At 43.7% G+C, this 22,191-nt stretch overlaps 1 protein-coding gene across 1 annotated transcript in view; it reads right to left on the bottom strand.

Annotated features, from left to right (window-relative positions):
- Window positions 1–5,497: 5,497 nt before the first annotated feature.
- The window catches only part of RGS6 (regulator of G protein signaling 6), a 290,381-nt gene continuing 273,687 nt past the window's right edge, over window positions 5,498–22,191 (bottom strand). The window contains exons 17-18 of the mRNA XM_013959531.2: window positions 14,140–14,200; window positions 5,498–5,661 (exon numbers count right to left, since the gene is read on the bottom strand). Coding sequence (XP_013814985.2) covers window positions 5,498–5,661; window positions 14,140–14,200 — 225 coding nt within the window. The remainder of the gene's footprint in view (window positions 5,662–14,139; window positions 14,201–22,191) is intronic.

Here is a 22,191-nt window from a genome sequence, read left to right on the forward strand (position 1 = left end):
CATGAAAAAGTTGATCGGGTTTGACTCTCTCCTGCTGTGAGATTACTTTTCTCACTACAAAGCATTTCTCCTCACCAGTAAGTTCAAAGTACGTATGGGCATGAAGATAGTGTATTGTTCAACAACTCACTGTTCTGCTGAGCAGCCTCCTTGACTTGTTCTCTGTCTCAGGTTATAAATAGTGTTGAGAAGCTGCAAAATAGCTCACAGCTTAAACTACAAAATCATGATAACTTAGCCTATCTTACCTTACTGTGAGCTCTACTTTAATAATCCTGCTTAATAATTAAACCACAATAAGAGCAAGCCAAGGAGTCTGAGGACAGAGCCAAGCCAAGGCATATCGGAGCCCTGCTCAAAACCTGAACGGAGCATAGTCAGCTATTGATAGAGGAAGCTCTATCCCATAAAGTGATAGGAAAGCTGTTAAGCCGAGAGTCAGAAAGATGGGGCAGAACATTAATATCTGAAGGGACTGGTTCATGGAGCCAGAACCAGCTGTGATCTGCTCCTGTTATTCAGGAGTTTGCAGTGGTGCCCTATTTACATCCTTCTCCCAGGACACCATCTTGTTATCTAATATACACACTCTGTACAAGCCTTGCTGTTGACATGGATGCTTTGACTAAACCATTATGTCTGATTAATATTGAACATAGTGGCTGTAGTTTTACTGAAGGGTACAAAGACAGCAAATGGACACTGCTATTCTTTGCCCACCGTGCTATATGTTGTCTTAGGGCAAACCAATTTCTTCTAAGGACATTTCATACAAAGGTGATATTAAATTAAAAAAAAAAAAAGAAAAGGGGGAACAGTAGGAAAGGAGATAAGATAAAGAAATCAGACTTGAAAGGACACACTGCCTCTGTCACTCAGTTGGAGACATCTGAAACAGGTCCCTGTTTTAGGCCAGACTTTGCCCTTGGATGTGTAGGGGACCTGCATGGATTCCAGTGGGATTATTCATGTCCGTATGTGTGCATGACAGAGAGAAAAGATTTGGTCCTTATTGCTTTGACTTTTCCAGGATGCTCAATTTATTTGTGCATTTCAGGAAACAGACCAGTACAGTCAGAGGTTCTGTGTCTGGGTTCCCCTTCCCCCACCCCAAAACATAAATAGTTGTAGCCTAAAAGCACTACCCATGCCGGAAGATGATAAAGCCGAATCCTTTCCAAGGCAAAGGTCCCACTGAAATTAATGGGGTTTTACCTGAGTAAGGACTAACTGAAGAACTTCATCATAGTCTGTAACAATTTGGCTGAATAGTCAATGAGCCAATTTCTTATTTTCAGAACAAAGCAGTGGATGGGATGGTGGAATGTTCTTGCCTCAGCTTCCTCAAAAACAGAGAGTGATAGGATTAGTATTGCAGAGATCATTATAAAATTTTTGGTTACTATGCAGAAAACTGACTTTTTTCGTGGTCCAAAGTGGAGCATATTTTGTCTTCATTGTCTCACTTCAATATCTTGTAGGATTTGACTGCAGCATTGAAGCATCCTGATATAACTTTACAGTGCATTATCTTGTTGTTACTGTAGTAACTTATTACAAGAACACCTTGTGTTATCTTTATTGCTGCAGTACCCGGTACAAATGTACCACAGTTTGTCCGTGCACACAGTTATTACTGCCTCGTTCCCCAAACTAGTTTACTGCAGCATCCTGTTGTGTCTTATTGCTGCATTATCAAAATGCTACTTTACTGCAGTGGCCTGTGTTACCTTATTGCTACATTTATCCTGGTATTATTATGTCAGCTTACTGTGACTTTTTATGGCTGCCCTGGTACCACTTTATTACAGTACTCTATGGGATCTTAGCACTGAGTTATACTGAGAGTATATTAATCCATTTGCCTTAGCCTAATGCTGGCTGCACTGACCTGTGTAATGTTTCTAGTGGTGTGTCTTGGTGCTACTTCACCACAACAGCCACGAAAGCCTTGGGTGTGCTATTATCCAGATAACAGTGTACAGCCATATTTCACAGCCATAGCCCTGTACGTGTGGGAAGCTCTATAGCTAGCTTTTGCAGCATGGTGTTTGTAAAAGCTTTCCAGTCTGCCTTTCCTTGAAACAATGCCATTTAGAACATGAATTGAGGTGGAAAGCTGATTTCCTAACTCATCTTCAGGATGATGAGGTAGTTGGAAGACATGGGACTCTTATAAAGCAGCAAATTACTGCCTGCAACACTCAATGGGATACTGGTGAGTATACAAAAGTAGCATCACTTGGAATGAGCAATGTCATTAAAAAGCAATAATTCAAGGATGCAGTTCATGTGGAAGTAGTTACGTGTAAGTATCCTTATATATAAAGTAAGAGAGACATGAGGAGCACTTCATATGTGTTCCCAGAAGGAGGCCTTGTCTGCTCTCATGATGTTTATTTTTAGAGAAATTTTGTCAGGAAACTAGGAGCAGAGCTCTCTTATCTCCAGAGAGTATGCAGCTCTGTGCGCTCAGCTAGCCGTTACTGAGCAGATTAGCTTGCACGTGTGTGCATTTAAATGGCAAGCTGTTCAACATCCAGGCCCCCTGATGCATGCCCATATGCATGCTCTCTGTGAGTGTAAAAATCCCCTCCCACACACACTTCGACTGTTCAAATACAGCACATTCCCTACAGGAAAAACATTGTGGCAGGTTATATGAATGTCCTGCAGAAAAGGAGCGGGTCAGGCAGCGCAGGGCGTTCCATCCACAGGGCATCTGCACATCTCCAAGTAAAATACTGACACTAAAGCTCCCTGCTCAGACCATGATCCAGTTTCTGCCTGTCCTGCACGTCTGCCAGCATCCAATGCTGTAAAGAATGTGGGCAGCAAACCTGGGGCCATCAGTCCTTCCTGCATATGCCCAGGTGCTGGAGGAAACTGAGGAACACCTCCGCTAAGCTAGACCTCCTTTTCCTGAACCTCCCCAGCTTCTGAGAGGGCCTGTCCAGTGTCGGAAATTCTCTGTAAAGCAGAGCCCCAGTAACACAGCTTACCTTCTCTGCCCTGGGCTACACACCACTGAGCTTAATGCTTTATGTGCGCATCCTACTTTCCCTGCATCCTACTTGGGAATGCTCTGCAGACCAATTTGAGGGGGTCATTAAGACAGACCTCCCATGCTAGTGCAAGGAAATGGGGGAAATGTCTCAGCCCAGGGACTGTGCAGTGCTGGCATGAAGACTAGTTTGGGATGTAAGCAGTTGTTGGTTTACAGACTTCCAGTGACACATGGCAATGATGGTTTTGGCACAGCTAAGAAAACTGTAAATAAGGCTCTGAGAAGAGCAGCCTTTCCATTTTCCTAGGGGTGACAGAAAGGGCCATGTATGAAGGTGCATGATTGGACAACTGGGCCTTTCTGCAAAGACCCACTATTACCAGAGGGAACCCTTTGGCTGGGTGGGCAACAGAGAAGAGAGATGAGCCCAGCAAAGACAGCTATGTGACAATTTGGAGGTGTCCAAATGTCCCTTTCAGAGGCAGCACAACACCCAAATGTATGTGCACATCTGTGATGTCTTGGAACTTGCTTGTTTTTCATGTACATGTAGGAAGAATTTGGTCTGAAGACCTCAGATAGTCTTTTTTATGGGAACTAGGCAAGTGTAAAGAACAAATATCAGTCTCAAAATTCTACTGCGTATTCATGCAGGTGTAGTGAGTCCTACAGACCTCCTCACTTAGGCAAAATCAGGATAACAGGAGTTTTCTGGGCAAAAAATAAGATTTCAAAGTGAGAAATTTCATGGATAAAGAGGGAAGATCCTTCTTCTGTCAGAAACTATGCTGGCCTGATTTTATGCATACAAAGGTCTCAAATATTAGGATAATATTTGCCTCCAAAGTGAATATTGTGGATAGCCAGCTGTCTACTTAGCTAGATAGTTTTGCCTAGGTAGGAATGTAGACTTGCAGCCATATAGCAATTTCTACCACCTGCACAAAAAGCCAGCTTGCCTTGGCATGAGTGAAGGAGATTAGCAAGTGTCTATTTTCATGGATGTTTCAGATCTACATTGCTGCAAAATATATAGGTACTCATTAGGAGGTTTTGTGGCAGTAAGTCAACTGAATCTTGGAATTTTTTTATATAGACAATATACTATATGTGAATGCAGTCCATTTTCCGTATCTGCAGCTAGTATATGCAGTTTTTTATCATTAAACAAGTTATTTGAGTTCTTTCCTCATCCTGAAACTCCACAGCCCCAACATTTTAAAACAACCTATTGGGTCACTCCTGCAGTTGTATTCACAGGTAAATGTCAAATGAGGTTTTAGTGAAAGCTCTTTTCCTCAAATGGTACAATTTAATTTTTACAAATGGTGTTTCTCAACTGAGTCAGGTGTCTGAGCATTATATTAAAGGCCTGTTTGGATGTGCTATTGTTCAGAAAGGGTTATCTGGTACTCAAAACCCTGCCTATGCACAAACTGCTTCCACCAATCTCATCTCCATGAATTCACTCCTCACTGTAGACTGAATTTTGCTCTTGGTTATACCTGTCCACATCCTGAGTAATCAAACAGGATCATCAGAGTTAGCTTTTCCTCCATAAAACACAAGCAGATTTTGGCCCTCTGTGATTGCAGGGACTTAGAGTTTCCTCTAAGTAGTTCAGTTCTATCTACTTGGAGTAAAACTTGAACATCCATCATTGAATAAATATGTAAAATTTTAAATAAATAGAAAACCAAGTACAATATAAAACATCTCACTTTTAAATACTGTGTGTGTGTGTGTGTGTGTGTGCGCGCATATTTGCATTATACATCTAAAACATTACTTATTGAGCATCAAGCAGAGTCTGATCACATTTGCACTAAATGTACATGCAGAGTAATTCCACCAACACCAGAGGATTTACACCAAGATCAGAGTCTGACTCAATGAGACAGATCCTCAGGTGATGTAAACCACTCATGCTCTGCTGACTTCAGCTGAGGATCTGGCTGTCTTTGGACATGCTACATGCTGTTGGAAGGACAGCAAATGAAGAACTTAAATAGTGCCTTTTTTCTTTTTCTAACCATTATTTTAAAGGAGGAGAGACAGAGGAAAGAAAAATGAAGCAGAAGTCAATGAATCTGCAGGAGAAATGAATTTGCTATTTTGTGAAAAGGAGAAGCAGCTTCCAGTAGATATTTTATTGGATTCAGATGGCCCCAAGAAAGGGAGCAAATGGGATTGTGGTGGCATCTATTACAGCCATGTTTGCACCAGGGAGAGAAGAGATGAAGGAATAATACTGATCTCTCTCAGCTCTTCTTTCTCTAAGTTGTGGTTGGGTCTGTTTCCTTAAATAATAAGATACCAAGCCCTTGCCTTGGTGACCTTCTGTATGCAGTGAAGTGTGCTCCTCCAAAACCAAGTAGGAAACAAAGTACCTTTACAGAACTCAGTGTCCTTACAAAGCTGTACAAGTAAGGAAGTGTTGATGTAAACTACGAAGAGAGGCGTCTCCGGTGCGTCGCTCTCCCCTTGCTCTCACTCCCTCTCTCTCACAGTGACCCATTCTCCCCAAAACGAAACGTCCTCCGCGGAGGTCCCGCGCGGCTCTTCCCTGGCGCTGTTGGCAGCGGCTCGCTCAGCTGAAGCTGTCAGGAGGACTGCATCAGGCCTGTGAGGCGCTTGCCCGCCAGAGACTTTCCCTAGAGGGACGAACAAACAGAGAGAAGAAGAGAGCCGAACACGTGAGCCAGGCTGCCATGCAGGACCTGGGCACTGTGCCCCGCCAGCTGCCGGCGGGAGTGGGCTCGCTGAGCCAGTGCGGCGCAGAGCAGCCCCAGAGCCCGCAGACCCGTCTGGCTGCCAGGGCCGCGCACCTTCCCCCACGGCAGCGGAGGGAGCCCGTGGCTGCCCACCCCAGCCCTGCTGACAGGGGTGGGAAACATGACATCAGCCTGCTCTCGGCCTTGCGGACACCTGCGTTTTTGCCCCAGGTGCATGGTTTTGCAAAGGAGGCTCCACCTATGATGTCCAGGGAGCTACTTCTCAAAATGGTCAGATGTGTCCCTGGACATGGTCTTGTGAAGATGCTGTCACGTGGGAATCAGTCAAAGCAACATCCTATCCTATGCTCACTGCTTGCACTGACCAAAGCAGTCCTGCTGATAACAGGACCACTGCTCGTGTGCAAAGTGCTACTCCAGGCCTACAAAATTGAGGATATAATGGAACTTCTGATGTCTTTCCCACAGTGCCTGAATTTTAAATCAATATCATCTGTGCATATCCATCAGAACCAGAAAATGATTTTAGAGATAGCCTAGTCTGCCTCTGGACTGCTGCCACACCACATTGCGCACTCCTCCGTCATCCGCCTCCTTGCTCCTGGCTGCCCACTTGGGTCGGGCTCCCTGCCTTCCCCTTGCTCTCCTCCAAAAGCCAACAGAGACACATGGCCATGGAAGGCTTGTTCATGCTGCTGGCATCCACAAGAACTTTCCCACTGACTCCAGGGAGTGAGGGACCAAGGGCCAGGTGCAGAGAGAAGGTCACCTGCATATTTGAATCCCTTCATTGGCTTATTCCATCCAGCCACTGCTTTCACTCAGGTAAAAGGGAGGTTCTACAGCAGGTCTTCTCCATTCACACACAGTAGGAGGGGATGCAATACCTTTGCAATTGCAGTAATAACAATGTAAATTTGTTTAATGCACAGCATCAGTTGCTGAGTTTCTTTGGGCAGCTTTCTTCTTGAAAAATTATTTTTTTTCTTAAGAAAAAGTCTTGGCTGAAATAAACATCCAGGGAATATTAGAGAATACTGGAATACTTAGTAGATCTTAAACAACCTCCTTCACCTTCAGCCAAAAAAATCCTTCCTAATAGAAAGTCTTACTCATTGCTGTTTGAAAGGAAGAGCCACACTAAGAGAAACAGATTATACAGTGAAACTGAGTATACACAAAATGTAGGAAAATTTGAAATGTAAAACTTAGCAGATTGTCTGAAATAAGCCTTGTTTAACAAGCTAACACCTTAAGAAAAAATGAAGCTCTTTTCTTTGATTTCTCATCTCTTCCTGTTGAGGGATACACCAGGAGGTTATAACAGTTCTACCCAGAAGCCTAATTTCTTTACTCAGATGTGTGGATTTTACCACATAATTTGCTTGTCTGCACACACAAACTCAGCCTAATTTTACCACTTTTGGTATATTGGCAGACTGCTGTTAAAAACACTTGTCATTTGAAATGTACTGCCTAGGAAGAGAGAGCCGTTGTCAAAGCGCTGTAGTTCTTTCAGTCTTCATCAATTTAGAAGAGAGTTCCCAACAAATGCCACATCGCATGAAGGACCACCTTGCCCAGATTTCAGCTCACAGCAGATACTTCAGCAACACTGCTGTTTAAAGCAAACTTTCCTTTTTCCACTGTAAATCAAATTCTTGATTATTATTACTATTATTTCTGAATGCACATCCGGGAAGCTTGGCCCGGTGCAACCCCAGAAGGCAAAAAAGGTGCTCTGAAGGGCAGTGTGGCAGTGCTTCCAGCACTGCCTCTGCGACTGCCACTGCTTGCCATTGAGGAATACCAGAGAAAGACTGCTAAGGAATTATTAGTTCTTAAATTCAATTTAAAGAAAAAACAAAGCAAACCATTGTGCACAGAATGTGCGCATGTGGGTGTTAATTGCTGGAAGAATAGCATGGTTAGTTTTAGAAAAAAATGTTAGTTTCAATCTATATTTGGATAGTTCCTTAGAAAAACCTCAAATAAGCCTTGGGTATAATAACTATTCAGTCAGACTTTAAATAACCTGAGACAGGCATCTTCTCGTGTTATCTTCTTACAGGCAGATGGCTTGGGGGAATGTCAACTCCCCATATCAGGGTCCAGTTCAGATGGATGAGTAAATGCTGTTCCACATCAAATTCTGATTTTAACATGCACATGCTCAAACCGGGAAGAGGAAATGCGAGTCAGTGCCATGCTGGGCAGAGGGCAGGAGGCAGCTGACATCAGATCCAGGGCAGGAAGGCTGCCCTTGGGGAAGGTGGATCTGAAAATGGGGCTGCCGTTAGATCAGAGTGGCAAAGTGCCCACAGGCAGGGCAGATACTGGGGGGAAGTTGGTGGGCTGCATGGAAGTCACGCCACGGGAAATCGCTCCGGACATCTTGCATCTTTCCCATCATTGGTTCCAGTGGCAACTGTTACCCTTCATGGTCAAAGGCAGTGGGCCCCATCTGCAGCTCTCCTGATCTCGGGGTAAAGGTGTTAGCCTGGGAACCTCTATCCAGTTTCTGGCTCTGCAGCAAACTTCCTGCGTGCAAGCTCAGATGAGTCACCTAATATGTAACCAAGGTTGCTGGGAAGATAAGTGCATCAATAAAATGTGAGGTGCTGAACAGCATTGTGTTCAGGGACATGCAAGCAGATGGATGCAAGTTCTGCTTCAAGCCAATAAGAAACAGCCAGAGATGTTGTCTAATCGCCTGTCGTATCTACCTCTTTGATATGACAGATGGTGAAAGAGTCCCTGGAATTATGTACATAGATTAATACTGTGAATTTTTTAGCTACAAATAAGAGCATGGGGACTGTAAGTGTAATGGTCAGCTTGGATACCAAAGTGGCCTCCAACTAAAGGCATATTTAAGTATGGGATTTTGTTTCAACCCAATGCAGAGAGTATTGGTTTGAATTATATGAACATCTGCAGTCAGGAGGTTGTTAAGATACAGGTGTTTGGTTTGAGCTTCTCTCATCTTAGACATCGTCATTAAAAAAAGAAAAAAATAAGGAATGGAAAAAACTGCACTTCTTTAGGAAAACTGGTCTCAGTTTCCTGTTATTAAAATGAACAATGGGGAATAAAATATGTCACAGGGGAAAATACTGGATGGGATCCACTTGCTGAGGTAAACTGACATAAGTCAGTTGTTTTCAGAGAATTGCTGCTGATTTACAGCAGTTGAAGGGCTTGTCTGTGATATTTACGTTTCCTTTTTTAGCCCTTCACTGCTTCATGGGCTCGAAGTCCACCAGCAGACAAAAAAGTGCAAACATACAAAACATTCCTTAGTGCCTCATTTTGCATTTAGTTAGCTGGCAGATATAAAATAAAGCATAGATCATGCGACGGCTCCTTTGTGACAGTGCACCCGGTCATTCCCCAGCCAGCAAGCTCTCTCTTCGTTATGCCCAAGCTTTCCTGTCAAACCCACCCTCCTCTGCTTGTGGGAGAGGGTTGATGGCCAAATGGTGTAACACAGCATCAGTGTGCCTTAGTGTAACCACTTTTGTGTGGCTGTAAGAGAAACGTGCACCCCTCAAAGGCAGCAGGAGTGCCGCAGAACGGGTGAGGGTAGGCTGTGTCCCCGGAGGTGTGACCTGCTCCTCTTTTTGCAAAGGATGGCGCCCACCTTTAAGGATCAGCTTCAAAACATTGCTCCGAGGTGCTGCCAACCTGGCCCGGCTGAGGTTTATTTGCAGCCCTGGCTGCCCATGCAGGTCATGGTGCTGCGTGTGCAGCGTGGTTGTGCTGCAGCATTACATGCGCAGAGCTAGCGAGGAGGTGTCCGTGTCCACCGCCTGCACCAAGGACTGGCTCTGACACCGTCACCCGGCCCTGAGCACAGACGCAGGAGTCAGTTGGGTGAAAGGCTGCTGTGAGAAGCTGGAAGCAATTGCAGCAGTTCATAGCCAGGTGCAATACATGCCAAAAAAGTTTAGGCCCAAGAGGTCATGTTGGGCCTGACCCCAGGCTTAGTCGGCATTCCCTCAGTGATGTCTTTGACAGAATGAGGAATGTTTCGGATTATTATGATGTGAAAGCTTGGAACAAAAAGCTCGTAATTTCTTAATAAAGTTTCAACCAAAATACATGATTTTTTTCCTTCCAGATGTCTTTGTTTAGCATGAAATCAGCCCCTTCCCCTAGTTTTCTACCTTTCCTTTTCCCACTGAAAGAAAATGTCAGCAATTCATGCCTTATTTCCAGGAGAAATTTCACCAAAGCTGTGCTGGCAAGGGATTTGGAAAGCATATGATTTTAAGTTCAGCACACTACAGAGCTTCTTATCCTCTGTCATACACATAAATTGAATAATTTAAGGCAAGGTTAGAGTGGACATAAGGAGTAAACTTTTTATATCTAATTTTCCAGTTGCAAAATATTTGTCACTGGTAATTAGGGTTACAACAACTAAAAATCCAGATTGCTGTCGTTCAAACAGCATAGCGCAAGCAGTAGGGCATATGTTGTGTGTCCTGTTGAACTGAGGAACATTTTCTTTTCTGTTGTTCCCTGCAAACAGCTGAGCTGTAATACAGCTTTCAGGCAAGATCACATGTAGATTCATTGCGACTAGGTAAAGGTAACTTCCAGTTCTGTCTGTGCAGCTGAATGAATCTGCTGCCCCCTGAACACTGCCATGACAGCAGTCCCCATTTTAAAGGCAGTGGAAAGTCTGAATTTGGAATAACCAAAGAAAATTTCAGGGAATTCTTAATAAATCTTCTGCAATTTCCCATCAGAATTAGACTTCCACATATGCAGCCCATCCTATTGCTTGGCTAACTGTAGGTCAGTGGCCCAGATCTTGCCATTTGCTGACCGTCAGGGGTCTCACTGTGGCATGGGGAAGTGAAGATTAACATGTAGGTCACAGGAGGTACTTAGCATCTATGATACCTGAGCATTTGCTGAGTGGCTACTAAATTAAAATGTAAAATGCAGTTAACTATTATTTTAATGAAGCAAAATGCAGCAACTAAACATAGGCAAGAAGTCAAACGAGAAAAAAATAATGTTCCACACAAAAAGGAGGCAGCACTCCAGCTAGAAGTCCTGAATGAGCCACTAGAGTTTCCATCTTGTTCTTTGCTAACTGTTCAGCTAACAAAGCCAGCACTTTGCACAGGTGGGAGAGAAGGCAAAGGCTGTGAACTACTCTTTTTAAAACTTTTAAATAGAAAATTTCGTTTTGTCCTGTACCTGTGGTTTCGCAAACTGTTAATGTGCTCTGCCCAGCACAGAGTGCGGTTCATTTATCTAACATGCAGACGTTAACCACCACCAGCATGCACTAGTCAGCACTCACCATGCACTTTGGCAGCGACTTACCTGAACGCCCAGGCAGTAGCTCTCCCATAGGGAGGTTTGTGGCTGCAGGAACGGGGGAGAAAGCATGTGGGAAGCTTCTGGTATTTCAGCGCAGGCTCCTTTTTCCCCATATCAACACAGACCAAAGCGCTCTCATGCTGACTGTTTCCCTCCATGCTCTCCACCCACCAGCTTTGTATTTTGCCTGCTATAGCTGACTCCACTTCTTGTTTTTCACCCCTCCTTACTGCCGAGGTGCTGCCCTTTTCCCAGCCCAATGCCCAGTCTGCTCTGGTCAGAGCACCACCTTCCCAGAGGAGAAGCCATCTCCTCTGGAGCAGCCTTGCCCCTTCCCTTCGTTCCTCCTCCAGCAGAGGATAGCTGGTCTGCATCTCTGCCGCAGACAAACAAATTTCACTTCCATCAGTGTGAATTTGAGTTTTTTCACATGGTGACAGACATGGCTGGTACTTTGTACCTGTTAGCTAATGCACTACAAGCAGTGGGGCAAGCAAGTGGGGCCAGGTCCTGCCACCAAATTTTCCTCCTAAAGAAAGAGATTTCCAGGCTCCTAGCCCTTCCATCACTGTTTTTTTCAATGTTACATTACACTGCAGATACTAGGGAGGTTTTATTTCTGTGCCATTTTAAAATATTTTTTTATTAGATTTTTTTTCTTGAAAGATACATTGCAAACAAAGGATAAGTAACATAAATTAATGAAGTTAAATATGAAACAGATAAAAACATAAACAATAAAGAAAAATAACTTAGTTCAACACAAAATAAACACAGACACAGAAATTAATAACTGACTTAAATTTCACTTAAATTAGCACACAAAATGCAGTGGAGAATACCATCAATTCCATGCTGACACAGACTGAAAACCAGAGGTACAACTGGCTGTTGTGGTAACTATGCAGACGGCTACTCACTTGCAGCAGAGTGCTCACCCACTCTAACCAGCACAGCCTCAAGAGTTACCTCCAAAATACTGCACAGTGGGCCCCACTCCTCTTGTAAGGCTTGACTAGCAAGTCAAACTCAGCTACTGCCCGTTACTGCTGATCACAGTTAAGCAGGCTGTTTAAACCATGGATTAGGTTTCTACATTTGCTATTCCTTCTCTTTTTCTCTTTCAAGTTATATCACTATGGGAACAGATTAGAGCTGTAGCCCAATTAAAATCAACATTATCTGTACCCACTTTATTTTCTGAGAATTTCCTATGCTTCCTAAGTAAGGCATTGTGTTTTACTATGAGAAATACTAGTGCAATAGCGACTGCATGTGAACCAAGGAACTTCATGGAGCTCAGCACTCACCTACTCCTAGAGCACCTTCATCAGTGTTGGAGCTCTCTGCTACCATCCCACCAGTAATGAGAGAAAGGTCCTCTTCTGGTGTGGAGCAGTCTGGGCCCCTTGAAACTGAGAATGTGTTCGAGCCAACTTTGGCATTAGTTAAAGCAGCCTGGGAACTGCTTAAACTTATCACACTGAAGGACGGTCCTGAGAAACCATAGAGTAGTAGAGGTTAGTCCTTACCACAGTGCTGGGTTAGGGCAGATAGTCCAGAATCCGTCTCATCAGAGAGCTTCCCCAGCAAGAGTAGCTTAGTTTGAAAGTTAAATGATGTTTGCAACTATGGTTTGCAATGTGTACCATCTCTAGTTATTTTATTGGGGCCCTTCTAAATGTTAACTCCTCCCTTCTGCAACCCACTTGGTCATGCCAGCTTGGAAAGACACTGTCTGTTAATGCACGTGTCCTGTAGGGGAAGGCAGGTTTCAGAAGAGAGCTCTTCTGAGAAAGACACTGAAGCCAATATGTAAAATATCTCGCAGGAACTGCTATTCCAGAACAGCCAGAAGCTCAGGGCCTCTGCAGGGATACTAATCTGTCCGTTCAGCTCAAATCTGTCAGGTGACTCCTACAATATATTCACAGGTCACTTAACTGTTGTGAAGGTCTTGCACACAGGTGCACGCTGCAATGTGCCGGTGCGGCTGGACTTCAGCCCCACCAGATGGACTGCCTTGGGCTAAGAATCAAGGGTCTCTCCCTCTCTCTGACAAAAAAACAGGACCAGGGAGGTGTAGAGAGCTCTGGCTCTATTCCCAGCTTTGGTCTTGGTTCCTTGATGGGGAGGCTGCGGCCCCGGGGAAGAAAAACACAAGCCCTGTTTCTCCGGGTCTCCATGTGAAGCCCCAGGCCCCAGCTTTCAGTGTATCCTTTTATCCTCTCTCCTTATTCCCAGCACTGAATAGCCACAATGCTGGGGACGCCTGGGCATCCAAACTTTAGGGTCAGCAGCCCAGGTCTTGGAAGAGGCAGACTCCCTGCTGCTACTTAGTCACAAGCAGCTGTGAAGCTGAGAAGAATTATAACAATTTCACTTAGCAACTGCCAAGTCCCAGCAGCACGCTCGATCTCAGAAACATGATATGTCAATGTTTCTAAAATAGTTTTTGGAATTTTCATTCATGGAAAAAAACCTGGAAAATGGTAAATTTTCACATAAAGCAGAAATTCCTTATATCCCTCCCTGTTCCAAGTAATCAGCTGTTAAATCACTGTAACCAGTGTGCACCAGTGTAGTAAAGGTTTTTTTCATGCCACTTTGAAAAATGCCCTTACTGTATGTTGCCAGTTTAGCTCTCAGGCAGAGTGGGCTTCTGTTGTTCTCTTTGTGTGCAATGAACTCAATGAACTTTGTTTAACTTCCTTCAGTGGTACTGGGAACCAGATGTGTAAATACCTTTTGCAGGCAGAGGAAAGGAGAAACACCACTGAAATATCATACCCCTCTGGAATATTAGAATCAGCTTGGCTGAAATCACAGTAGGGTCTAAACAACCCCACTGAACACCCTGCTAGAGCAGCGGATTCTGCATCTGAATTTGGCAGCTACAACTCTCTGTAGTGGGAAGGTACAAAGCTTTATCTTTCAGAGTTTGGAATAAAAGACAGTAAATGAATGGTAAGTATATCCTGAACTTCATATAGCGCCTTTCATCCAGAAGGATCCCAAAGCACTTTACAAACTTTATATATAGGGGTCACTCACCCACCGCTGGAATGTAGCGACCTCTGGGGCGTAATGCAGCTGCCATTCTGCGCCAGCAACACTACACAACAGTGTTTTTAGGAAGGGAAGTGAAGAATAACTTATCCACCAGTAACGATGAATACGTATCTTTTAAAGGAGCCCCTGTATATAGAATAGACTATGCAGCATACATGCAGTACATGCAACCCACCATTTACTGAGCAGAACAGCATGCAGTGTAAACCCACACATCACAGACTTTTACAGATAAGGTACTATGCAGATACCAGGAAGAGATGCTGTGTGTTCAAGCATGCAGTGAATAGTCAATACATGCACTGTACACACCGTGCACATGGTCCTCCACAGTGTTATGTACTGACTAATTATCATGTACAAGAGAATGAATAGACGAGAAGTTGTGAATGTTGACTGGATCCCCTCATGCTTTGGGTGCATTCTGATGCTTTCCACCATCTACATAATACAAGTACCTTTGCCCAGGCAAAAGCCAGTATTTGTTAATGACTAAAGTACTGAGCAAGCAAATTTTCTTTTTAAGTAAAATATCTTTCAAAGAACAATACAGATAGCTTTCCTTGGGGCAGATTCTAAGGAACTTTGTTATCCGTTCCTAAATCCTTTCTTTCTAGTTTTCTGTTCTTGATACCCACTTCATCAGAATCTCAGTGTATCACTTTTTTATACTTGCCACAGTTTATATACCTTTATTCTCTTGTCATAATGGCTTAAACTTTTGGCTTTATTATATCACAGGTCATGAATAGTTTCCATGCCCTCATAGGCTGTTACCTATTTATGCAGTCGTGTAGAGTTGGGAAAGTGATGGGTAAGTACAGGTGTACTGCCAGCTTTAAGAAATTGCCAAGGAACCAGTTAAAAAGAGAATCCTGATGACACAAGGTATCGATTCCTTCTGCAGTCTGATGCCTTCTGCACTGTGTTTATGGTTAGTATTTGTAATACATCACAGTGACAGTTGTGCAAAATATCACAAAATTCACCTGAGAAAGGTAAGATCCCATCAATACTTTTCACATGTGTGACACCATACTCATGAATTAAGAATAGGAACAGGACTAGTAGAGCATGCCTTGGACTTTGATCCAATGGCAGACAAAAAGAGAGGACATAACCAGAACAGCATGAGGCAGTAGCAGTAGCCAAGAATTAGGGATGAAGTTGAGGCTCAGGAAGATGGGAAAGAGGTAGCAGGGAAGAATAAGGATAACAACATGGAGTGGGAACAGAAGACTGCTGAGAGCAGCTAGGACAGGACAGCCATGCAGGTAGGATAGAGACTAAGGTTATCGGAGCTGTATAATGTAAACGTAGAGAGCCACAGGTAAACATGGGACTGAATCATCTTTGGGTTTCACTGACTCCTGTGGGTTCAATATGTTGCATCTTCATGCACGTACAGCCACAGAGTTCAGCTCCATCTACTCAGTGGCGATGCTCTCAGGGGAGCAGTGCTCCTCCTCTTTGGAAGAGACATTCTATCCTTGCTTCTCTGCTGGCCACCAAAACCTGACTCCAGGTTTGCCTTACACACAAAATTTGACTACTTAGTTTTAGCTGGCCTCTGCTATCACCTGGGAAGTCCAGCAGCCTAAGTGTTCAGTGAGTGTAATACAAAATACTATAGGCAGTTAGTATATAAAGACAGCTCAGAAGATACAAATCATTAATGCAAATATGTATATCAGCTTTCATTGTCTTTTTCACCAGTGGGATTTTAGATTATTTGATAATCTTAAAATGGCATCCCACAGTTTTTGATCAAAGTATGTCTCACATAAAGACACACACAAAAGCTCTTTGTCAATCAATTTTGGTGGCAAGTCCAGTTCTGGGAGTAAGTTACAGCAGTTTCAGAGCCATTCAAAATTGTTCCCAGTAGCCAGATTTAAGCAGAGTTGAGCAACGTGCTGGCTATTTCTTCAATCTCTGTTTGCACTGATAGCAGTGAGGCTTAGGGTCAAGATGACACAGACATCAGCGTGGGGACCTCTCAAAGGAGAAGCTGCATCACAGACTTTAGGGATGCTTTTCATTGCCACCCTATGTTAAAGATACAGGTGTCTATCCCTACCCTGGTCGCTATGTTTCTGTTCTGCAGAAACTTAGAACCAACTCAAAAATAAAAATCCTAGAGGGTTCTTGAGATTTTTCCTTAGAGGCATTAGACTTACTCCAACCTAGCCTACACTTTGTTAGAACTGCAGTTCAGACTTGTGGACTGAAGGACAAAAAGCCAGTTTCCTCCTCCTGCCTCAGATATGCACTAATTCTAGTATTTAACGACCTTCCTGAGTCAAGGACAGTTCAATATGAAACAGCTGGAAGATACCGCAAAACTAAAGCAGATGAAGTACTACCATGAAAATTCCAGTTACCGTTACTGCAAGGAAGAGAGCATTTTAGATTCCAAACAGAAAGCATGCTGGCCACGGATCATGAACTATATCCAATACAACATCTTAAATCATATCTTTGTTCCTGGAAAAGCCATCCCTGCATGAGAAACCAAGGTGGGACACTGACTCCACAGCTGTTGAGATGTATGTCTGGGACTTTGCCCACAATGCTCCTGCATGGATGGGAATAGAAAATGGCCCAGCTGCTATTAATGCAAGGACTACAGACATTCCTGCTTACCAGTTTTTGCATTCTCACTGTTGCAGTTCTGTCTCTTATGGTCAATGAAACTGCACCAGTCTGTCGATTCAGTTATTCTCTTCTACCTAGGAACAATCTTCAGTCTTCATTGACTTGCTGCCCCATACAAAATGCTTTGTCCATAATGCCCAAGATTCTTTAAAGGAAAGTCCATTAAAGAACTTTTATTCTCCTGTTCTTAATCTACAATGTACTTCCTATGCAGCTCAAACAGTGCCCACCTTCCCCTTCACCTTATTCTCCTTCTCTATCAAGTTGAATTTTCTGTCTGGAAAAGCTCCCTGCTTCTTCATACCTGATTTCTTGATTCAGTCCACACACATCTCTTTTCTGTATCTATCTGGTGTCTTCTACCATTCTAGCTTTAAAATAAATGTCCTGAGTCTTTCAGTCTCACTGTATACTCACATTTCCCCTGGGACTTAACAGGAGAGCTCCTTTTCCTGTTAAGTATTGCACACTTTACAGACTATAATGATGGAAGATAAAATGCAACCTGTAGTTCACCTGTAAGCAGCTATGATAGGCCTGTACAAATCAAACATAAGCATATACTGCACTGGACTACCGTTGCCTGAGGAAGGAGGTAGGGAGAAGAAAATGCGAATGAAGGGATTTCCCATAGACTCCAATACTTTTCCCCTTTACTCATCCTAGACAAAAGTCTGGCATTTGCAACCTCAGACACCCACAATATGCAGCCAGTTATTACATTACTTTACAGCACTTTCTGGCTGAGGTTGTTGGTTTGGTATGGGAATTGACAGGCCCTGCCATTGCTTTGGTTGAGTTTCATAAGTGGACTCTGCCATCAAACACCTCTAACTTCTCCAAGGTTGCGCAGCTCTCATTCCCATAGTCAATCAAAGGAAGAGACACAGGAGCTTTTTTACTTTATTCAGGTAAAGGGCTTATTCAGTTCAGGAGCATAATGCCTAACAGTGTGTAATGACAATCAGTTCAGAAAAAGTTGTAAAAATTCCAAATAAAGACTATACCACTGATCTGGTGACTCTCTTGTTCTTTAAGGCTTGGAGACTGAGAACCCTGGTCTTAGAAGCTTTAAGTGTATGTGCTTTTTGTTCACAAATAAATGTCAATGGGGAATAAGATGCAGGGGTTTTCTTCTCGGTACTGGTTCACTGTCTCAATATTGAGTCAGAAACTTTAACATCAGTCTTCTTATGAAGGAAATGCCTTCCTTGGAATACAGCAATTTTAGGAAAGTTTGAATCAAAGTCTTAACGTCATGGTCCAGGTTTATCTCTTGAAGTCACCTGCTGAGGCTGCTATCCATAGGTTTAATCCCTGTTATTGCTGGGGTAACTATCGCTGCTTTTAGACATAATACTCAGGATGCTGCAAGATGCAACAATGGAACTCCCAGCTGTTTCCCTTTTTATTAAATGTAAATGGCCACCAGCACAAGTTAGACAGAGACTTGGTGGCTTCCTTTGCAACATAAAAGCAGCAGTGGTTTCTCTAAACGTACTCATTAAAATATATTTTCCTTCTGCTCTTGGCCCTGAAGGATCATCTCAGCTTATGAGAACTAAGCTTCTGTCTATCTGATTATTAAATCATTTCTAAAGCAGATGGGAAACTACAGTGGTTTAAACAGCTAGGCTGAGACTGCATGGCTAAAAATAATATAGCAGGCTCCTTTTAATTAGTAAGATGATCAAATACGACAGAAGAGAGAGATGTAGATATATGGGTTGGTGTGTATGTGTGTCTTTAAAATTAAGTTATTACCTCAATACCAGGTATTATTTATAACATATATGATACATGATGTCTGATTTTTATGATGCCATTTATCTTCACTTGGGAGGCAAGACAAGCTAACTCTGCTTTCATAATGTCAAGCCTTGCTATATTCAAAAGGAAAACTGTAATAAGATAAACCTGCCACCATGTGCAGTGCCATCATTTTTTAAATGAGGTGGATTAGTAAGTGCTCTGATGCAATAGACCTGTCAGATCTGCAGGGTGCTGCTCGCAGCCAGTGCAACGCCTGAAGATCGACCTTTCCCCGGGGCCCCCTTAGAAAGCACCGAAGAGCCAATCTAGTTTTATACCTGCAAATTCAAAGCATGGGAGTCAGGCACAGGGCTGATGGGGTCAGGAACTGAGATGTCTGCCACTCCACAGTGCTGTTCACGTATTTTTGACGACTCTTTAAGCAACCAAACAGATAAGAAGAGACATTTGCCACATCTCTCTGCTCCTGTGGTGCTGGGTGATGTGTACTACACAGAGATCTGCTCTGTGGCCCTTTGGTGTTCAGCAGACGACGGAGGACGGTGACGTCTGGTGGCAGGACTGCACAGCCAACACCCTGGTTGTGGTGCAGTTGGGGAGCAGGGAGCTGGCTGGGGGCTGCGCTGCTCGTGTGGGGGTCGCCACCAGCTACGCCAGTGCTGCAGTTGCCCATATGTTATTTCCTGGCTGCCTGCGGGAGGACTGAGGCTCAGAGGCAGGGTGGGAAACAACAACAAAAATGTGAGCTACAGACGTGGTAGCAGATAAGTGGAGGAGCCTGAGGATGTTGGTGCATTGTATGCTGGGTCGGACAGACCCCCCCTTGCCTCCTGGGGAAACATGACAGGGGGAGGTCGCAGGATATCCCCGTCGCTAGAGGAGGGACTGGCTCAGGACGGACGTATCTCCCCTCCCTGGCCACTGCACACAGGTCTGAGCTGATCCTCTGAAAGGATCTGGAAGCAAAAGGCGAGCCACCACCACGGTGAAAATCCTCCTGACACAAACTTGCTGTCCTGTTCAATGCGGACCAGATAGTATCTGGCTTCCAGGAAGATCTGGTGCACTTCACAAAGGCAAAAACTTGGTGCATTCATTAGTTGTGAGCTGCCTTCTCCTGGCCAAAAGTACCAAAAAAAGGAAGATGAGGAATTCTAATTCTGGTAGGAATTAGGCAATAATATGAAAAAAAATCTATAAAACCCTGTTCTTTCTTATTCCCCTTTGATCCCCTTGAAAGTGTGAAGCCTCTGGCTGGCTAGCATGGCTCCACAGCACCTTTCTAAAGGACGTCAAAAAGTATGGGGTTAAACACTGTCTCCTGGGTTGTGACTCAGAGATGAGCAAGAGTTGGACAGGATCACTGCCATTTGCTCCGAGTCTGTGCTCTCAAAGTTGAGCTACAAAGCTTTCCACCCAACAGGGACAGCAATCTCGAAGTATCAAATGATTCACCTGAGGAGGGGTTTACCCAAAATGAGAAATGAAAAGCCTGCAACATTGTCTGCAGTTTGAAGCACACTTGCTTAAGTGCTGAGCAACGCGAGCTACGTGGTCTACAGCATGTACTAGTGTGATAAGATGACCCCAATTCAGTCATCTCCCAAACTGTTGGGTCACAGGCCACAGACAATTTTGAAAATTTCTCAGGGGTTTATTATGTTCTCTTGTCACCAGCCAGAGCACAGCAAGGAGGTGGCTCACTCCTACAGACAATTTATAGTACAGCCAATCTGGGAGCCACTCCATCTCTTGATGTCTTGAGACAAATAAACTTCCAGTCCTAACTATTTTGGATGGTCCTCATATACCTGTTATTGGAAAGCTGACCTCTTATTTTTCTATTTGAGAAACAGGCTTAGGGCTCCCCTCCAAAGAGAGCTGAGCACGCTGGCTCTCATCCAGCAAAGCCTATAAGCATATGCTTAACTTCAGTGTGCCTACGCAGGGTCAGCTTGAATATGTGAGCCTTTAAAGAGCAATCACTAAAGTGTAGTGGAGCTCTGGGAATGAGGGCCACTGAATTTCTTCACTCCTACACACTCAGGGAACTACAGCACATTTTGGAGAACTACAGCATGTAGAATTAACTTTGTCTTCATTGAGTCCCCTGAGTACGACATAAGGTTATTGCTTTGGTAGCTTTGCCCTTTGAGGATATTATGACATGCCAACATAGTGACTTTTTTCTTAACTGATGGTAGTGACAAACTGCCGTAATGTGAAGTATAAAAAATCTAGACCCTTCTTAGTTCTTGTGGCTACCATGCCATCATAGGATGATATTTCATATCTGTATTAAGGAAGTGAAAGAAAATGTTTACAGTATGCTAGCTGATACGACAGAAATGAATTAAAGTGCAGACCAATCTATAATGATTATCTTTACAGGCACTTAGGTTGTAATTCCACCTTCCCAAATTGAACTTGTCATGTTACCCTTCAAATCAAATGTAAGAGAAAAATCTGTTCTCAGCTGTGTTACTATAAACCTACCCAGTCTAATAAGGTGAGAGTTACTCTTCTATATATTTGGTGAATCTGGATGTAGAATTTACCACTCAGTGTAAATATTTCTGTATAATATTTATAAAAAAAATTCTTGCCTTTTTCTCTTTCTGGCAGACTCTTAGAAAGTAGCAAATATGCAGATGGGCATAGCACTACATTTGGTAGCAACATATTTTAAATGTGTGTATATGCATTAGCTATTTAAATACATTCCCCAGGAAGTGTGCCAGTGGATGTATTATGAAGCTCTGGATGCTACATTCAGGTTTGCTTGTGTAGTTAGCATGACAGCATCAGAAAGAACCCCCCCTAGGCTTATTTGTTATACGATAGCTCACACTTACCTGTGCAGTCTCCCCTTTTCTATCTGTATGTACAAATATTTTATATTTATATGCTGTGTGTACATATATAGTGTATATATAAATATACATACATACATACACACACACAAATGCAAGCATATGTACTGTATATACACATAGTCCAATAACTTTGTTTTAAAGCTGTTATAAAGCCATAACAACGTTCATGAACTTTCTTTGAAATCTTTTCCTGTACAGTAGCTTCTGTGGGCACCACCCGCTTGACGGCCATCTCTGCTCTCCTGGTATCACCCTACAGCTAATGATGGGCGATACACAAAGACCGTAGCAGCATGTGGAAATCGTAGATTTGCATGAAGTCAAAATGTGCTTGACCCTGAGCAATACCTGCATAACTCCCTGCTGATGCTGTGCCGCTGGTGCTGGTCAGATGCTGGCCCAGGGTCACCCCACAGCACAGACCGGTGCCACCCTGTGCCGCCCCAGGACCCCGCACCTTGGCTCCCCCTTCCTGCGCCCGCAGCGCCTGGCCCTGGCCCTGCGCCCGCTCCCTGCCTCCCACCCCACTTCCCAATAAGTCAGCTGCGGATATGTATGTGTATATACATACGGTATCAGCACCATGCATGGAGGTCAATATGGATACTGTATACTGCCACGGCACTGCTAGAACCATGCTCTTCTACGTCATTGTGCAAGGAAAAGCCACAAAAATACTGTAGTGGGAACACAGCAAAAAGACAACCTTCCACTGAATACTGAACAA

The sequence above is a fragment of the Apteryx mantelli genome, chromosome 4 (genome assembly GCF_036417845.1).
Source record: "Apteryx mantelli isolate bAptMan1 chromosome 4, bAptMan1.hap1, whole genome shotgun sequence".
NCBI lineage: Eukaryota > Metazoa > Chordata > Aves > Apterygiformes > Apterygidae > Apteryx > Apteryx mantelli.